The sequence below is a fragment of the Diadema antillarum genome, unplaced genomic scaffold (assembly GCF_040938485.1).
Source record: "Diadema antillarum isolate AM-2024a unplaced genomic scaffold, OU_Dant_1.0 scf00000117, whole genome shotgun sequence".
In the NCBI taxonomy this organism is placed as follows: Eukaryota; Metazoa; Echinodermata; class Echinoidea; order Diadematoida; family Diadematidae; genus Diadema; species Diadema antillarum.
Genome location: NW_027271006.1, coordinates 194,728 through 211,581, shown reverse-complemented (window position 1 = coordinate 211,581; position 16,854 = coordinate 194,728). Strand labels below are relative to the sequence as shown.

General features: G+C 41.3%; 1 protein-coding gene across 1 annotated transcript in view; it reads left to right on the top strand.

Annotated features, from left to right (window-relative positions):
- LOC139719950 (P protein-like) overlaps positions 1-16,197 on the top strand; it is a 74,517-nt gene extending 58,320 nt beyond the window's left edge. Inside the window, exons 11-19 of the mRNA XM_071631329.1 lie at positions 754-883; positions 2,120-2,264; positions 4,890-4,947; positions 5,951-6,059; positions 6,850-6,977; positions 7,933-7,992; positions 12,348-12,452; positions 14,241-14,428; positions 15,445-16,197. Of these exons, the coding sequence (XP_071487430.1) occupies positions 754-883; positions 2,120-2,264; positions 4,890-4,947; positions 5,951-6,059; positions 6,850-6,977; positions 7,933-7,992; positions 12,348-12,452; positions 14,241-14,428; positions 15,445-15,532 (1,011 nt within the window). The 3' untranslated portion in view covers positions 15,533-16,197. The remainder of the gene's footprint in view (positions 1-753; positions 884-2,119; positions 2,265-4,889; positions 4,948-5,950; positions 6,060-6,849; positions 6,978-7,932; positions 7,993-12,347; positions 12,453-14,240; positions 14,429-15,444) is intronic.
- Positions 16,198-16,854: the final 657 nt, after the last annotated feature.

Here is a 16,854-nt window from a genome sequence, read left to right as displayed (position 1 = left end):
GACGAAAAGGGAAAATTTCTCACACATCACAGCGAGTGACTGAATGTTGCCATTTCATAAAGTTAGTGATCACACTCAAAGTTTACGGTGTGTATTCTCTGGTAATGTACTGTTGGAAAAACAAACAAACAAACAAACACACATTAAATACAACTCTGAAAGTCTAAAATATAGGTAGCCTTGTAATTGTGAGTTGCTGTTGAGATGTTATCAAATATTAAAGCAGATATTAGTTCTCAAGAGTGGTGAGATGTATGTACATTGTAGATGAGATTACTCTTACATAATGCATGTGCTGTTTTAGAGAACTTTGTATTGGTCTGAACCACAATTATAACAGGTAGATGGTGGCAACCTCCCCATCCCTCCTCCCCCCCCCCCCCCTCCCGCCACAAGTAATGTGAAGAAAAAAACAAAACAAAACAATGAAAACTATCCAAACAAAATGTAAATTACCTTTGAGCTATCCCAGGGTCCCGCGGTCCCCCCCCCCCCCCCCCCCCAACACTTAAACATTCCGCGACCCCTGATACATAGAGATTTCGGATTGCACTAGTGCCTTACCCACAGCAGAAAAGAAAAAGAAAAAATCTATTTTTCTGCAGTGAGGAAAAAACAGGCATCACTTTGTCATTTTATGTCAAAACATCCCCGACAGATTTCATGCAGGGGGCATGTGCTTGATGCCAAATGTATTTTGTGTATTTACTCGTCTGTGTGTCTTTACTAGTGTATGTGTATCTATCTTGACAGGGCATTGGTTTTGCAGACTTCACCCTGCATCTTAGTCTGGGAATCATCTTCTGCATGGTGATTGGCTACTTTGTGCTGAGGCTTCTCTATCGGGGGATCAACCTACACTCACAGGACACAGAAGTGCGAGGTTAGCATACTAGCCTCTGCCATGAATTGATTTTTTCTTTTCTTCATTGAAATCTGTTTGTTATCTTAAACTGCAATGGCAAGAATACTTGCATTGTATTTCAAAAGAGTGCACTTTATATTTGCTAACTGATATCAATTTATTTTAATCTCATCTGCATACTTTATTTGTATCTTTTCTGTTGAAAATCGATATAAATTTTGAATTTGATTCAGATGAAATGAGTTGAAGTTAAATTGAATGTAAGTCTTGTAATAAGACTAATAATATGTCAAACAGACCAATTGAGACCTCTCCAATGGAGAAGATATGTATGAATATGTGTATGTGTGTGGGTGATGGCATCTACATGTACCTGCAGTCAAAAAGCTACTCAAGGACTTAACTCAAAACTACATTTAAAAATGTAGCATTTTTTTTTTTTTTTTTACAAAGAGACAAACAATTTGCTCTTAACTGTTGTGATGAAGTTTGCCACATGAAATTTTGTGCTGTTTTTCAGGGTGTATTTTTCTTTTTCTTCCTAATGAGAATAAGCGTGCATGAATGGCAAGTATGATTAGATTTTAAACAACATCCTTGAAAATTTCAAATTTGTTTGTTGACTTATTGTGGGAATGCAGGCATGTAAGCCTCCAGACTTGAGGTGGAACATATTTTCTATTCAAAAGAATGATTCTGCATATTTTTTTTTGTATTTGTTTTTTTTTTTTGGTTGTCCTGTATCTGTTGTTTGTTTCTTTGTTTCATTGTTGTTGTTGTTGTTTTTTCCCCTGAGAACCAACATATGAAATTAAGTAAAAGAATGAAGAAAGAATAAAGGGGATATACTGTATAAGCTGTTATTTTCGTGCACAGATATTTTTGCAAATGAGCAGGTCACTGACATTTTCGCGAGATATTGCTTTCGTGAATTGACACCGAGGTTTGCATGTGCACTGGTAGCCTATAATAGCGCATGGCAAGATTTTTGCATGTTGTTGAATTCGCGGTCCAACAGTGATTCACGAAATTCGCGAAAATTAAACCCTGGCGAAAATAACAGCTTTTACGGTACTGTGGTCCTCGTAGCTACAAATTGAACAGACTTTTCAGGCAATAGTCATAGTTGTCCACATTTGACAGTCTCCTCTACTGTATGAGTGCAGAGTACTTTTCTTCTAGTGGTGAGCGCAATGAAAATAAAAGTGAAACGTCAAAGCGTAACAAATTTCATGTGACTCTTCACACCCCCAGAGCTGAAGCACGAGATAGAGGTGTGGCGTCAGGCGGCCACCAGGATCATGGTTGCATCCAAGGAGGAGAGTACTGTGAAGGCACTCCTCTTGCAGAAAGTCTACCAGCTTGAGACGCAGTTCCGCAACCGGCTCTACCAGTCAAGGTGGGACCGGGGAGGGGGCTTGATGTGGGACGGGGGCACTAAAAGCAAACAGTTTAAAACTTTCTGATGTGATGGGATACCACAAAGTATGTATTTTGTAACATATCGTCAGCTGAGAATGAGAAGGGCGTTAAGTTGTCTCGAACACTATGGGTTTAGTGACAACTTAACGCCCTTATCATTCTCAACAGACGATATGCACTTGTTGCGCTGCATTCCAGCTTCTGTAGTTAAGATGCTCTCCTTTTTTTTCTTTTTCTTTTTTTTTTTTTCCTGTCAAGATTTTAGAGACCACCTAAACATTTAATGTCCAGGGCCCCGTTTTATCAAAAGATATAATCGATTTTAAATTCCCTTACCACACAGGCTGTCATAGACTTATGATTGAAATCGACTATATAATTAATTGTAACTCTTCATAAAGCAGATGTGCTTGGACTCCATTCTACATGTATATAATTATAAATGCATGGTTTCTATACAGATGTAGAAGGGGCAGACAGTAGATAGGGAGGAGCTTTAGCAGATAGGTTTTGAATTTCAGTGGTGCTGAGATATGCATTGCTTTCATTTCACAAAATGGATGTTTAAAAATATATCAGAAATATGTAATGTGTTGTCAACTTGTATTGAATATGGATTGCTTTGGATGAGCAGTCATTTGTATAGCTTCCTAAGTGTGTTTGGATATATAAGTGTCTGCTTCCTCTAAAGGCCCTGCAGAGATTGTCATACAAAATACATTGTACCTTTTGTCATTATAGTGCAGTACCACAAAGACTCTAAACTGTCACATACCAATATTGTTTGCCGAACATACTGTATATGCTCTTATTTTTGCGTACAGATATTTTTGCGAATGACGAGGTCATAGACATTTTTGCGAGATGTTGTTTTCGCGAATCGACGCTGACGCTTACGTCAATGCTCTATTAACAAAGCGCGTGGAGACAATTTCGTGTGTTGTTAAATTTGCGATCCAACTGTGATTCGCGAAATTTGCAAAAATAACAGCTTATACAGTATTTCAGTTTACCTTTCTCTATGCTATACTCTATTATATTCCACATACTAAGAATGTTACAATAGGATTGGTCCAGAGCTGATCACGTGATGAAGCGTAGTTTTGCCCATCACATCACCTGAGAAGAAAAGTTCGTTACACTCTATGTTGATAGCCCCTTTTGTTTCGCTGATCTCCACACAGTCCACATAGTCCTAACGCAAGATGAGTACGCGCGAAATAAAAGTGCGTTGCACTGTGGACTATCATGTGACCTAGGTCACTTGATAGTACACAGTGCAACGCACTTTCACTTCGGTGCCGCGCGGTGCGCTCAGCAACTTCATTGTTTTGTCATCTACGCGCACACGTAGCCTAAGCCCAAAGGATACCTAAAGACAGCTAAAACGGTTTCAGATGTGGAATAAAATGGGAATTTCTAGGACCCTAGATGTGGAATATAAAGCAAATAATCAACTTTTAGTTTCAGGCAATGAGACAAACTATCACTTCCTCGGCGATCTGAATGTGTACGCTATCTTTCCTCAGCTGCGCTTCGGAAAGATAGCTACATCCAGATCGCCTCGGAAGTGATAGTTTGTCCCATCACCTTCACCAACGTTGATTATTTGCTTACTATACTATTCTTTGTTATATTCCACATACTAAGGATGTTGCAATAGGATTGGTCCAGAGCTGATCACGTGATGAAGCGTAGTTTTGCCCATCACATCACCTGAGAAGAAAAGTTCATTACACTCTATGTTGATAGTCCCTTTTGTTTCGCTGATCTCCACACAGTCCACACAGTCCTAACGCAAGATGAGTATGCGCGAAATAAAAGTGGTTGCACTGTGGACTATCATGTGACCTAGGTCACTTGATAGTACACAGTTCAATGCACTTTCACTTCGATGCCGCGCGGTGCGCGCAGCAAATTCATTGTTTTGTCATCTACGCGCACTACGTAGCCTAAGCCCTAAGGATACCTAAAGACAGCTAAAACGGGTTCAGATGTGGAATAACATGGGAATTTCTAGGACCCTAGATGTGGAATATAAAGCAAATAATTAACTTTTCGTTTCAGGCAATGAGACAAACTATCACTTCCTCGGCGATCTGAATGTGTATGCTATCTTTCCTCAGCTGAGCTTCAGAAAGATAGCTACATCCAGATCGCCTCGAAAGTGATAGTTTGTCCCATCACCTTCACCAACGTTGATTATTTGCTTACTATACCATACTTTTTCATGTGAGTATTATAGGATTTTCTAAACAGCATATTTATGTGAAAACAGCTGTATATCGGCACGAGGACACAAGTCCCAAGCGTATGTAGTCGCACTCAATGTTTTCTCTCTTTTGATTTAATTTCATGTTCAGGCAATATGATGCTCACCAGTTGAAAAACTCTTGTGAATATAAAAATTGTGCAGAATGATGGCAACATTTTTTGTGCTTACCCACTTGACAAATTATGATTGTAGAGCTCTTTGTCTATCAAAACTACTCTTGTCCTTGGGAAAAGTGAGGAATAGACAAGTCACCTCAGTTTTGTTCAAAAGAATCTAAATGCATATTTTTAATTGTTCAATGTTCCTATAATTTTCCATGTTGTCCAGGCAATCTGCAGGCAGAACTCGAAACTGGCAAGAAAAGTTAGCAGAGCTGGAAGTGCGAGTAAGTTTAGTGTATCTGTAATCACAATTTACAACAATATACAGTTTAGCTATTTTATTAGGAGAGGGCAACCATACCTCCCCCCCCCCTTTTTTCCCCACCCCTGTCATGTTTGGCAACATTTTGCAAAACCTACAAATTACAAATGTATTGCCTTCAAAAAGCAATTGTTCAGATTTGTCCATCTTTTGATTTACTTTCATTCATTCGCGCTGAACCCCCCTCCCCTATCCAACCCCACTGGGAGTGAGATTACAATCTAATATGATGACATTGCCCAAGTGAAGACAGGTTTAGCATTTTACCATTTGGGAGAGGAATGTAATTTGTTGTTCTGGCTTACCATAGTGTAACTGGCAGTATTTTGTCAATTGTAATATATTCAGACTGCTATGGGTACACATGAAAACATTTGAAACAGTACACTGTATAATCAAGTCATAGTCCGACACACTTATTGAGATGTCTGTCATCATCCAGTGTGAGACAATAGAGGAGACCTCCAGATGATTTTCAGAATTTTACAATTGAACAGCTATAAATTACTTATACTGAGTGCAGAGTTTCAAAATTTATAGTGATTTGGTTGAGGAATAAGAATGTTTTCAAAATTTACAACAAATTGCAATGAACAAGGATGATGACATGGCAGCCTCACCATAAGAAAGCATGAGTTTGGGCTCAAGGAAACAGAACAAAAGAAGATGGCATGCATACATTCTACACAGGTGAACTTGTTCAGCAAGTGGTATTGTACTGGAGTTACACTGCTACACTTCTGAAATATGTGTAGCTCCTATCTCATCAACACTGTTCACTGTAAGATTTTTCAAAGTATTGTTTCTCTGCTCAAGGACCACAATAAATTCCACATATCTATACATGGAGCTGTCGATTTATGTACTACATGATGTGAAATTATGAAAATTGTGTGGAATGCCCCTTTAACAATGCAACATTTTTATGGTCACATGACAATGTCTTTTTTGTTCTGTCTCGCCAGTACCGCATCACAGACAAAGTGCTGCTGGCAAAATGCAGCTTTGTTCTAATCGCTGTCATCGTCCTCTTCTTCTCTCACTCACTGGTAGTAGGGATCTACCTCAATTTGGGTAAGCCATCCGTAGCGGACACCAGAACATCATTTTTGCATAATTATTGTCAATGGGGTGACAAAGGCCTGTTTCTCACATTTTGATCAAAATCATACTTTTAGATTAATCGTCAGATAATCAATGAAGTGATGTCTTGTCCAAAGCGTAGCTGTCTTTCCACAAAAATGAAGCCCCCATGGTATGTCACTGGCAATTCCATGTGTTATAGTGCCTTGGCAGCCATGTTTTGTTTTTTGTTTTGTTTTGTTTTCTGATCTCGTGAACATTTGACATATTTGTGATACGAGGTTTTGTCCCCCCAACAGCAATGTACAGTCGTCCTTGCCCAAGTCCTTGACAAGTAAAAAAATTGGCAAAGTCAAAGAAAATTTCTCGCTCAGGTACATGTACATATAATCACATATTAATTCTCTTGTATAAGTCAAAATTCCTGTAAGTCAAAGGACATTTGCATTTGACTTCAACAAGCTGGAGCTTCAAATGCTTGCTGTGGATTCATATGATTTGATGACAGTTTTCGTCATGCGTGTGACAGTGTGGCATTTCTGCATGTTGCAGATTACTTCAGACATGCATGTATTTGATGTGAACATCTCATATGATTTAATAAGATGCTTTAAACATGCACTGCCAAGATGCTTGCAGTGAGTCCTATCAGTAAAAACATTGCTGCCAAGCAGGGTCAATTGACTGACCTTTCACCTCTGACCTTAGTTCACATTTGCATGCAATTTTTTTTTTTTTTTGTGACCATTGATGTGTTGCATGTGTTTGCCATGTATCGCAGGCTGGATTGCAGTAATTGGTGCCGTGGCTTTGCTGCTATTGGCCGATGTGCATGACATTGAGAATGTGATGCATCGTGTGGAGTGGGCCACCCTGCTCTTCTTTGCCGCCCTCTTTGTTCTAATGGAGGTGAGTTTCATACCACTGATCTCTATAGGAGATATCTGGATATCCCATTGGCCCATTCGTGCTGTACAAGCATGTGAAGCCGCCGTGCCGCCATGTTGCCAGGCACACTCTATGGGCATTTGCACATATTTTCCGGCAGAGACTGTCACAAAGATCATGTGACGTCGTGAGCTCTGTACACAAATGTATGGACAATGTGCAGGGTAAGATGGCGGCGTAGTGGCTTCAAAGCGCTTAACCTATGAGATATCCAGCTACTCCCTATAGAGATCAGTGGATCACACAGCCATATACTGCAGAAACCTGTTAATTTGCACATACATATAGATTTGGCATGTACATGTATGTACTGTAGCTGTGAAGTGAAAATGATACAGATTAGTGCAGAGCTGTCTTAAAGTTTTCATACAGTGAAGGTTTCACTTACATGGTACTTGAAGAGCTTTTGTTTTGTTCCCATAAAGTCATCCTTCTGTTGAAGAGTGTTTGTCGTTGTTTTTCAATCATCTAATTTCATTGCAACTGATTGACAAATTGCCCTACATCGACGTAGATAAGTACTGAATTGATCAAGAGTTTTAGTAGTAGCCATAATAAAAGAAATCATGGGCATACATTCTCGAGCAGGATTTGAACCTACGACCTCCTGATCTCGGGACAGGCGTCATCTCCACTAGACCACCAAGCTTCCACCCGACAGCAAGTTTTGGTTCTAATCCTTATACAAAAACAGCATGCAGCGGGTACTGCGTAATTATTCAAATTCATGAAATTCTTCCGTCAAGATGTTTTTATTGCAACTGATTGACAATTTATTTACGTTGATGTAGGGCAATTTGTCAATCTCAATTGCAATGAAAAAATCTCGACGGAAGAATTTCATGAATTTGAATAAGATTTAATTTGTTGTGATGTCATGTGATATCATATGATTTCATCATGGTTTGGTCTGCAGGGACTTACAGAACTTGGATTAATCAACTACATTGGAGATCTGGTAGCAGACCTTATTGAGGTGAGAAAATAAGGTTATTACAGTGGACTCCCATTACAACGAAATCACAAAAATGTATAATGAAGCCGCGGGACCGGCAGTTTTCTTTCGTTATATAAAAATTTTGTTATAGCCGAACAAATAAACAATGAAATTACATAGAGTGGATGATGTTGTGGCCTGAATTTTTACTTCGTTGTAACCGGAATTTCGTTATAACCATGTTCGTTATAACGGGTTATAACGGGTTATAAGCATGTTCGTTATAACGGGACTGCACTGTACTGCATAGATTAAAAAATATATTTTTCTATCTGTATAGAGTCATTTATGTGGTGCTATAGCTTCCAGAATTGCTGCAGAGTATGATATCACAGCCCTTGATGTCTGTTGGAAAAGAAAAAAAAAACACACAATGGATGTACAGTTGAGATTGGAGACGTAATTGGTAGGTCGGCAGGAATAAATTCTGTTTGAACTTGTTAAATATTCAAATTTATGAAGTTCTTCCGTCGTGATGTTTCATTGCAACTGATTGACAAATTGCCCTACATCGACGTAAATAAGCACTGAATTGATCAGTGTTTTAGTAGTAGCCATGATAAAAAATCATGGGCGTACATACTCGAGCAGGATTCGAACCCACGACCTCCTGATCACCGGACAGGCGTCATCTCCACTAGACCACCGAGCTTTCGCCCGACAGCAAGTGTTGGTTCTAATCCTTATAGCATGCAACGGGTACTGCTTTTGTTATTCAAATTTATGAAGTTCTTCCGTCGTGATGTTTCATTGCAACTGATTGACAAATTGCCCTACATCGACGTAAATAAGCACTGAATTGATCAGTGTTTTAGTAGTAGCCATGATAAAAAATCATGGGCGTACATACTCGAGCAGGATTCGAACCCACGACCTCCTGATCACCGGACAGGCGTCATCTCCACTAGACCACCGAGCTTTCGCCCGACAGCAAGTGTTGGTTCTAATCCTTGTAGCATGCAACGGGTACTGCTTTTGTTATTCAAATTTATGAAGTTCTTCCGTCGTGATGTTTCATTGCAACTGATTGACAAATTGCCCTACATCGACGTAAATAAGCACTGAATTGATCAGTGTTTTAGTAGTAGCCATGATAAAAAATCATGGGCGTACATACTCGAGCAGGATTCGAACCCACGACCTCCTGATCACCGGACAGGCGTCATCTCCACTAGACCACCGAGCTTTCGCCCGACAGCAAGTGTTGGTTCTAATCCTTATAGCATGCAACGGGTACTGCTTTTGTTATTCAAATTTATGAAGTTCTTCCGTCGTGATGTTTCATTGCAACTGATTGACAAATTGCCCTACATCGACGTAAATAAGCACTGAATTGATCAGTGTTTTAGTAGTAGCCATGATAAAAAATCATGGGCGTACATACTCGAGCAGGATTCGAACCCACGACCTCCTGATCACCGGACAGGCGTCATCTCCACTAGACCACCGAGCTTTCGCCCGACAGCAAGTGTTGGTTCTAATCCTTATAGCATGCAACGGGTACTGCTTTTGTTATTCAAATTTATGAAGTTCTTCCGTCGTGATGTTTCATTGCAACTGATTGACAAATTGCCCTACATCGACGTAAATAAGCACTGAATTGATCAGTGTTTTAGTAGTAGCCATGATAAAAAATCATGGGCGTACATACTCGAGCAGGATTCGAACCCACGACCTCCTGATCACCGGACAGGCGTCATCTCCACTAGACCACCGAGCTTTCGCCCGACAGCAAGTGTTGGTTCTAATCCTTATAGCATGCAACGGGTACTGCTTTTGTTATTCAAATTTATGAAGTTCTTCCGTCGTGATGTTTCATTGCAACTGATTGACAAGTTGCAATGAAACATCACGACGGAAGAACTTCATAAATTTGAATAACAAAAGCAGTACCCGTTGCATGCTATAAGGATTAGAACCAACACTTGCTGTCGGGCGAAAGCTCGGTGGTCTAGTGGAGATGACGCCTGTCCGGTGATCAGGAGGTCGTGGGTTCGAATCCTGCTCGAGTATGTACGCCCATGATTTTTTATCATGGCTACTACTAAAACACTGATCAATTCAGTGCTTATTTACGTCGATGTAGGGCAATTTGTCAATCAGTTGCAATGAAACATCACGACGGAAGAACTTCATAAATTTGAATAACAAAAGCAGTACCCGTTGCATGCTATAAGGATTAGAACCAACACTTGCTGTCGGGCGAAAGCTCGGTGGTCTAGTGGAGATGACGCCTGTCCGGTGATCAGGAGGTCGTGGGTTCGAATCCTGCTCGAGTATGTACGCCCATGATTTTTTATCATGGCTACTACTAAAACACTGATCAATTCAGTGCTTATTTACGTCGATGTAGGGCAATTTGTCAATCAGTTGCAATGAAACATCACGACGGAAGAACTTCATAAATTTGAATAACAAAAGCAGTACCCGTTGCATGCTATAAGGATTAGAACCAACACTTGCTGTCGGGCGAAAGCTCGGTGGTCTAGTGGAGATGACGCCTGTCCGGTGATCAGGAGGTCGTGGGTTCGAATCCTGCTCGAGTATGTACGCCCATGATTTTTTATCATGGCTACTACTAAAACACTGATCAATTCAGTGCTTATTTACGTCGATGTAGGGCAATTTGTCAATCAGTTGCAATGAAACATCACGACGGAAGAACTTCATAAATTTGAATAACAAAAGCAGTACCCGTTGCATGCTATAAGGATTAGAACCAACACTTGCTGTCGGGCGAAAGCTCGGTGGTCTAGTGGAGATGACGCCTGTCCGGTGATCAGGAGGTCGTGGGTTCGAATCCTGCTCGAGTATGTACGCCCATGATTTTTTATCATGGCTACTACTAAAACACTGATCAATTCAGTGCTTATTTACGTCGATGTAGGGCAATTTGTCAATCAGTTGCAATGAAACATCACGACGGAAGAACTTCATAAATTTGAATAACAAAAGCAGTACCCGTTGCATGCTATAAGGATTAGAACCAACACTTGCTGTCGGGCGAAAGCTCGGTGGTCTAGTGGAGATGACGCCTGTCCGGTGATCAGGAGGTCGTGGGTTCGAATCCTGCTCGAGTATGTACGCCCATGATTTTTTATCATGGCTACTACTAAAACACTGATCAATTCAGTGCTTATTTACGTCGATGTAGGGCAATTTGTCAATCAGTTGCAATGAAACATCACGACGGAAGAACTTCATAAATTTGAATAACAAAAGCAGTACCCGTTGCATGCTATAAGGATTAGAACCAACACTTGCTGTCGGGCGAAAGCTCGGTGGTCTAGTGGAGATGACGCCTGTCCGGTGATCAGGAGGTCGTGGGTTCGAATCCTGCTCGAGTATGTACGCCCATGATTTTTTATCATGGCTACTACTAAAACACTGATCAATTCAGTGCTTATTTACGTCGATGTAGGGCAATTTGTCAATCAGTTGCAATTGTTAAATATTGTTAACCTGTTGAGGACGAGTCCAGAGTATACTCAGGCAGGTGTCTATGGGAAATGCATGTTGTAGCAAAATCAGCCTGTCCTCGACAGGTTAAAATAAAGCAGACAATCTGTGTACCGTGGCGGATGCAAAGAAATAGTAGTCTATGTGCAAAGATTCATTCCAAAAGTACAATATGCTACACATGCTATTGATGAAGATAAAAAATTCAGTGATCACATACAAACGTATGACAACTTTCATGTTTTAGTACAGTTTACCATGACTGCCATCACAGTATAGCACATTTTCCTCCATGAGCATTTTATGTCAACATATTCAACATATTGTAGTAATGGTATGTTTGGTTACATGACATGTATGTAGACCAATCACTGGATGAGATTTCTTTAATAAAGGATAATATACATTTTAATCTTCTGCCTGCAAGAACCTGGTGGCTCCCATGCAAAGTCCATGGAAATTTAAAAAACGTATAGAATCTTGGGTTAACTCTGTTGTGACTGATGGTGGCAACCTGTTTATATGCAGTTGGATTTAGATGTCTTAGTCACAGACGAGTTTAACCTGTTGAAGAGAGTCTCGAGAATACTCGGGCAGGTGTCTATCGGAAATACGTGTTATAGCAAAATCAGTCCATCCTCAACAGGTTATGCGCATGTGACCATTAATTCTGACCTGGTTGTTGCTTGTCACTTTAATCCATACAGGACATACTGGAGGAGGATAGTCATTCAATGACCTTTCACCTGTGACCTTTGATCACATTTGCATGCATGTTGGGGTTTTTTTTTTGTGTGTGTGTGACTCCTGATGTGTCGGTTAAATGCGTGAGTGATAATCTGACCTGGCTGTTGATGTCATGTTAATCCATGCAGGATGTGCCAGAGGAGTCCAGGCTGACTGTGGCCTTGATTCTCATCCTGTGGGTTTCGGCCCTCGCCTCATCCTTCATCGACAACATCCCGTTCACCACGGCGATGGTATGTACCACCCAAGTTAGAGCCACACCCATAGAACACCAAACTTGTGTCCATGTTTACTCCAAAGATGACGTTGTCTTTAATGTCTATAAAAGCTTTATCATATCTCTGAAACTCCCAAGTAAAGCCAATTTTGTCCATAGAGAGCTAATTATTGCTCAGCAGATAAAACCTGGTCTCTATATTTTGCAAGCAGCACAGGTAGTACTCTGCTCCTTAGTGCCTAGTCCTGTAGAGAAAACTTTTATCTGGCAGTCCTGTAGTTACCTATTTGTTAGTATTTTATTTCTTTTCAAATCCCATAATAAAGCCAACATTGTTCACAGACTGTTTAAATAGTCATGGTTATAGAACTGCATGACTTTTCAAAAGAGGTCATTACATTCAAAATCATTTAATGTGCCATCACTCAGTTGGATAGTGTGAGAGTGAATTTGTACAGTACAGTATTCATCGCATGATCGGGACAAGTTGGGAGTAGCAAACACGGCCCCTTTAAGCGAGGTGCCCGATTTCGCGATGAGTACTCGCCATACACTAACGGCATACGACATGTACATGTAGTGCACACACACACACACACACACACACATACATGCATACTGACGTACTGTACATGTACATGAATACACAACACGCTACCCCTCGGCGCGACCCTCCAGCTCTCCCTGCATTCTCGCAATGATGTAGAGTAATTGCAACCGGGTTCGATTCTTCTGTCAAACACGCGTGTACACGTAATCAATGTCAGCTCATAGTCTAGATTCATAAAACGTTACGCATTCGCACATACATTGAACCCTTCTCATCTTTCACGCTCTCCCTCCCACTCTCTCCCCCATTTCACTGAATACGTAACTGTTCATAGCCCTCATTTCAATCACGTAACTTTTGCCCAGTCACAACTGAGGAAGATTGTGACGTACACACAGATCACAGTGTACAGCTGTATTGAAAGTTGAAACCAAAGACAGTAGATAACAAGATACGAAGGCGCGCGATAACAATGGACTTTGCCCTCAGAGTGTATGACTGAGATTAAACAACGCACACAGCCTGGGCTGTATGAGCGAGGCATGTTTTTTATTGGATGTGAGTCGAGTAGGAATTGCAAGCGAGCACATGGCTTTGCTTATGTAGGGGAGAAGAATGTTCGCGAAGGCATGTGCTTTGCAATGGCATGGATACTTATACACGGCGCTTTCGTGGCTATGCATGTACATGTACTGGATGGACGGAGGTCAAAACACACCAATCCGAAGCTTGCTTTGTAAGTTTGTTGTAAACGACAACTGATACGGAATCTTTGAAATATTGTTGTGGTATTTTGGTAGATTTTTTGTGTAAAATATTAACAAAATCAAAGATCGCTTGAAGAAAAATTGTCCCGTTTATCAGAGGTCCCCGCCCGATTATCCAGTGAAAATAACGTGCGTTGGAAATGTTTCTGGGAAGCGTATATCATTTAAGCGAGGATCCCGATTATCAGATGCCCGATTATGCGATGAATACTGTATAAACGTATGCTACAATTTGCTTTGGAAACTGAAGTATAGCTAATTCAGAATAGAATAATATTCTTTGTATCTATCATAGATAGCAAGCTAATACTATAGTGAGGTTGTCAAACAGAAATTCAAATATGTCCAAGATATAAAAGCAGTACCAGCATTTTGTGACTGCCATTAGATATCAATGAGTCGTGGCAGAATGTATGTGCCATATTCTAAAACTAAAATGGATTTGATGAAGATAACCTTTGTCCACTCTTATCACTTTCTGGACCAGATTCCTATCGTCCTGGACCTGGGTGAGAGGGAAGAACTGGGGCTTCCCCTAAAGCCCATGGTGTGGGCATTGGCCTTTGGGGCGTGTCTCGGAGGCAATGGAACACTCATTGGGGCATCGGCCAATGTTGTGTGCGCGGGGATTGCAGACCAACACGGTTACGGATTCTCCTTTGTCGACTTTCTGAAGTAAGTGATGACGTGAATATCCTTTCAAGCATATTATTTCTCCAGTCGCTTATAGAAAAGCTTGCACCAACAGTATCCCCACTCCACTACCTTTGGGGCATTCTGGCCAGAATGGCACTTGCCAGGTTCTCCTACACCTATATTCAGCTCCCTACTGTGTACTCTGAGTTGAGAGGATCAAGGTAGATGTTAATACAGGAGAACCCTGTTGTAACAAGATACTCAGGAACTGCAAGAATTTTCACATTATAACAAATTTTAAAAATGGACAAACTAAAATAATGAGGGAACTTGTGAGTAGTTTTACCAAACAAATCCTGTCGCTGTAGCAAAATCTGGTTATCTCTGTCTTCATTATAACAAGGCTGCCTGAAGTCATGTGATCTGCTCAAGGGTACAAATGCTGTGGGAGGCTTTGAACCCATGACTTCCTGAATAAAAGTCTATTGAACCAGAACTCATTCCAGTCAAAATTCCAATCTGTCTTGTACATACAACATTTGTATGTATGAATTTCATTATGAGCCATTTATTCAAACCAAAGCATTACAGCTGAGTTCATGTTGATGTTTTCTCTTGTGAAGGTGTATCAGTTATTCCAGTGTTTGTCAAAAAGACAAAAACCCATTATTTCAGGACTCTTTATCCAAGACCACTTATATGCATGAGTAACTGGGAAATATCTTGTGCATACGTATGTACAATTCGCTTAATACCGTGCTTTGGACAGAACAAGGTACATTGCTTCTCAAATTGTATGAATCAACTTATATTCTACATACACTTGCAATATTTGACCCTTAAGAAGAATATCTTTCAATTTCATTGTGTACAACAGCAGGTGAATTGTTCTTTTTAGACACTTTCAGATTCAGTGAATTGCCAGCTATTTCGAATGCAATATGCATTTTCCTGATAATTCCAGGAAATTGATTATCCGTTCTCTAAAATAGAAATATGATATCGCATCTCATCCTGGTAATTTCCTCTCTACAATCTTCCCTGTCTCTCCACAGGGTTGGTTTTCCCATGATGCTCAGCACAACATTCGTGGCCATGATCTACCTGCTGGTTTGCCACAGCTGGCTTGGATGGAATGACTAATGGTGCTTTGGGGGAATCTAAGGATTCCAGTGGAACAACTGATGGTGTTTGGGGGAATCAAAGAATTCCAGTGGAGCAACTAATGGTGTATTGAGGATTTCACGATTCAAGTGGCGCAACCAATGGTGCGTTTGGGGAATCTAAGGATCCCAGTGGAGCGACCAATGGTGTTTTGGGGTGTTTAAGAATTCAAGTGGAGCAAGTAATGGTGTATTGGGGATTTAAAGATTCAAGTGGCGCAACCAATGGTGTTTTGGGGATATATGGATCCCAGTAGAGCCAACCAGTGGTGTTTTGGGATGTTTAAGCATTCCAGTGGAGCAGCCGACGGTGTTTTTGGGAATTCAAAGTTTCCAGTGGAGGAACTGTTGGTGCCTGAAGAAATCCTAGGGTGAGAGGGAGCATCAAGTGGTTCCATGGGAATTCCATCAGATTTCCATTGGAATGACTAGCAGTGCCTTTGGGAATCACAGAATTCCACAGGAACATCTAGCTGTGCCATTGGGAATCTCAGGATTCCATCGGTTTAAAGAGTGGTTCCTGAGGGAATCCAAAAGTTCCATTGGATCCACTAGTGGTGCCTGAGGAATTACCAGGGTTCCACTGGATCCACTAGTGGTGCCTGAGGAATTACCAGGGTTCCACTGGATCCACTAGTGGTGCCTGAGGAATTACCAGGGTTCCGCTGGATCCACTTGTGGTGCCTTAGGAAATACCAGGGTTCCACTGAATCCACTAGTGGTGCCTGAGGAATTACCAGGGTTCCACTGGATCCACTAGTGGTGCCTGAGGAAATACCAGGGTTCCGCTGGATCCACTTGTGGTGCCTTAGGAAATACCAGGGTTCCACTGGATCCACCAGTGGTGCCTGAGGAAATACCAGGGTTCCACTGGATCCACTAGTGGTGCCTGAGGAATTACCAGGGTTCCACTGGATCCACTAGTGGTGCCTGAGGAATTACCAGGGTTCCGCTGGATCCACTTGTGGTGCCTTAGGAAATACCAGGGTTCCACTGAATCCACTAGTGGTGCCTGAGGAATTACCAGGGTTCCACTGGATCCACTAGTGGTGCCTGAGGAAATACCAGGGTTCCGCTGGATCCACTTGTGGTGCCTTAGGAAATACCAGGGTTCCACTGGATCCACTTGTGGTGCCTTAGGAAATCTAAGGGTTCCACTGGATCCACTAGTGGTGCCTGAGGAATTACCAGGGTTCCACTGGATCCACTTGTGGTGCCTTAGGAAATACCAGGGTTCCACTGAATCCACTAGCGGTGCCTGAGGAAATACCAGGGTTCCGCTGGATCTGCCAGCGGTGCCTT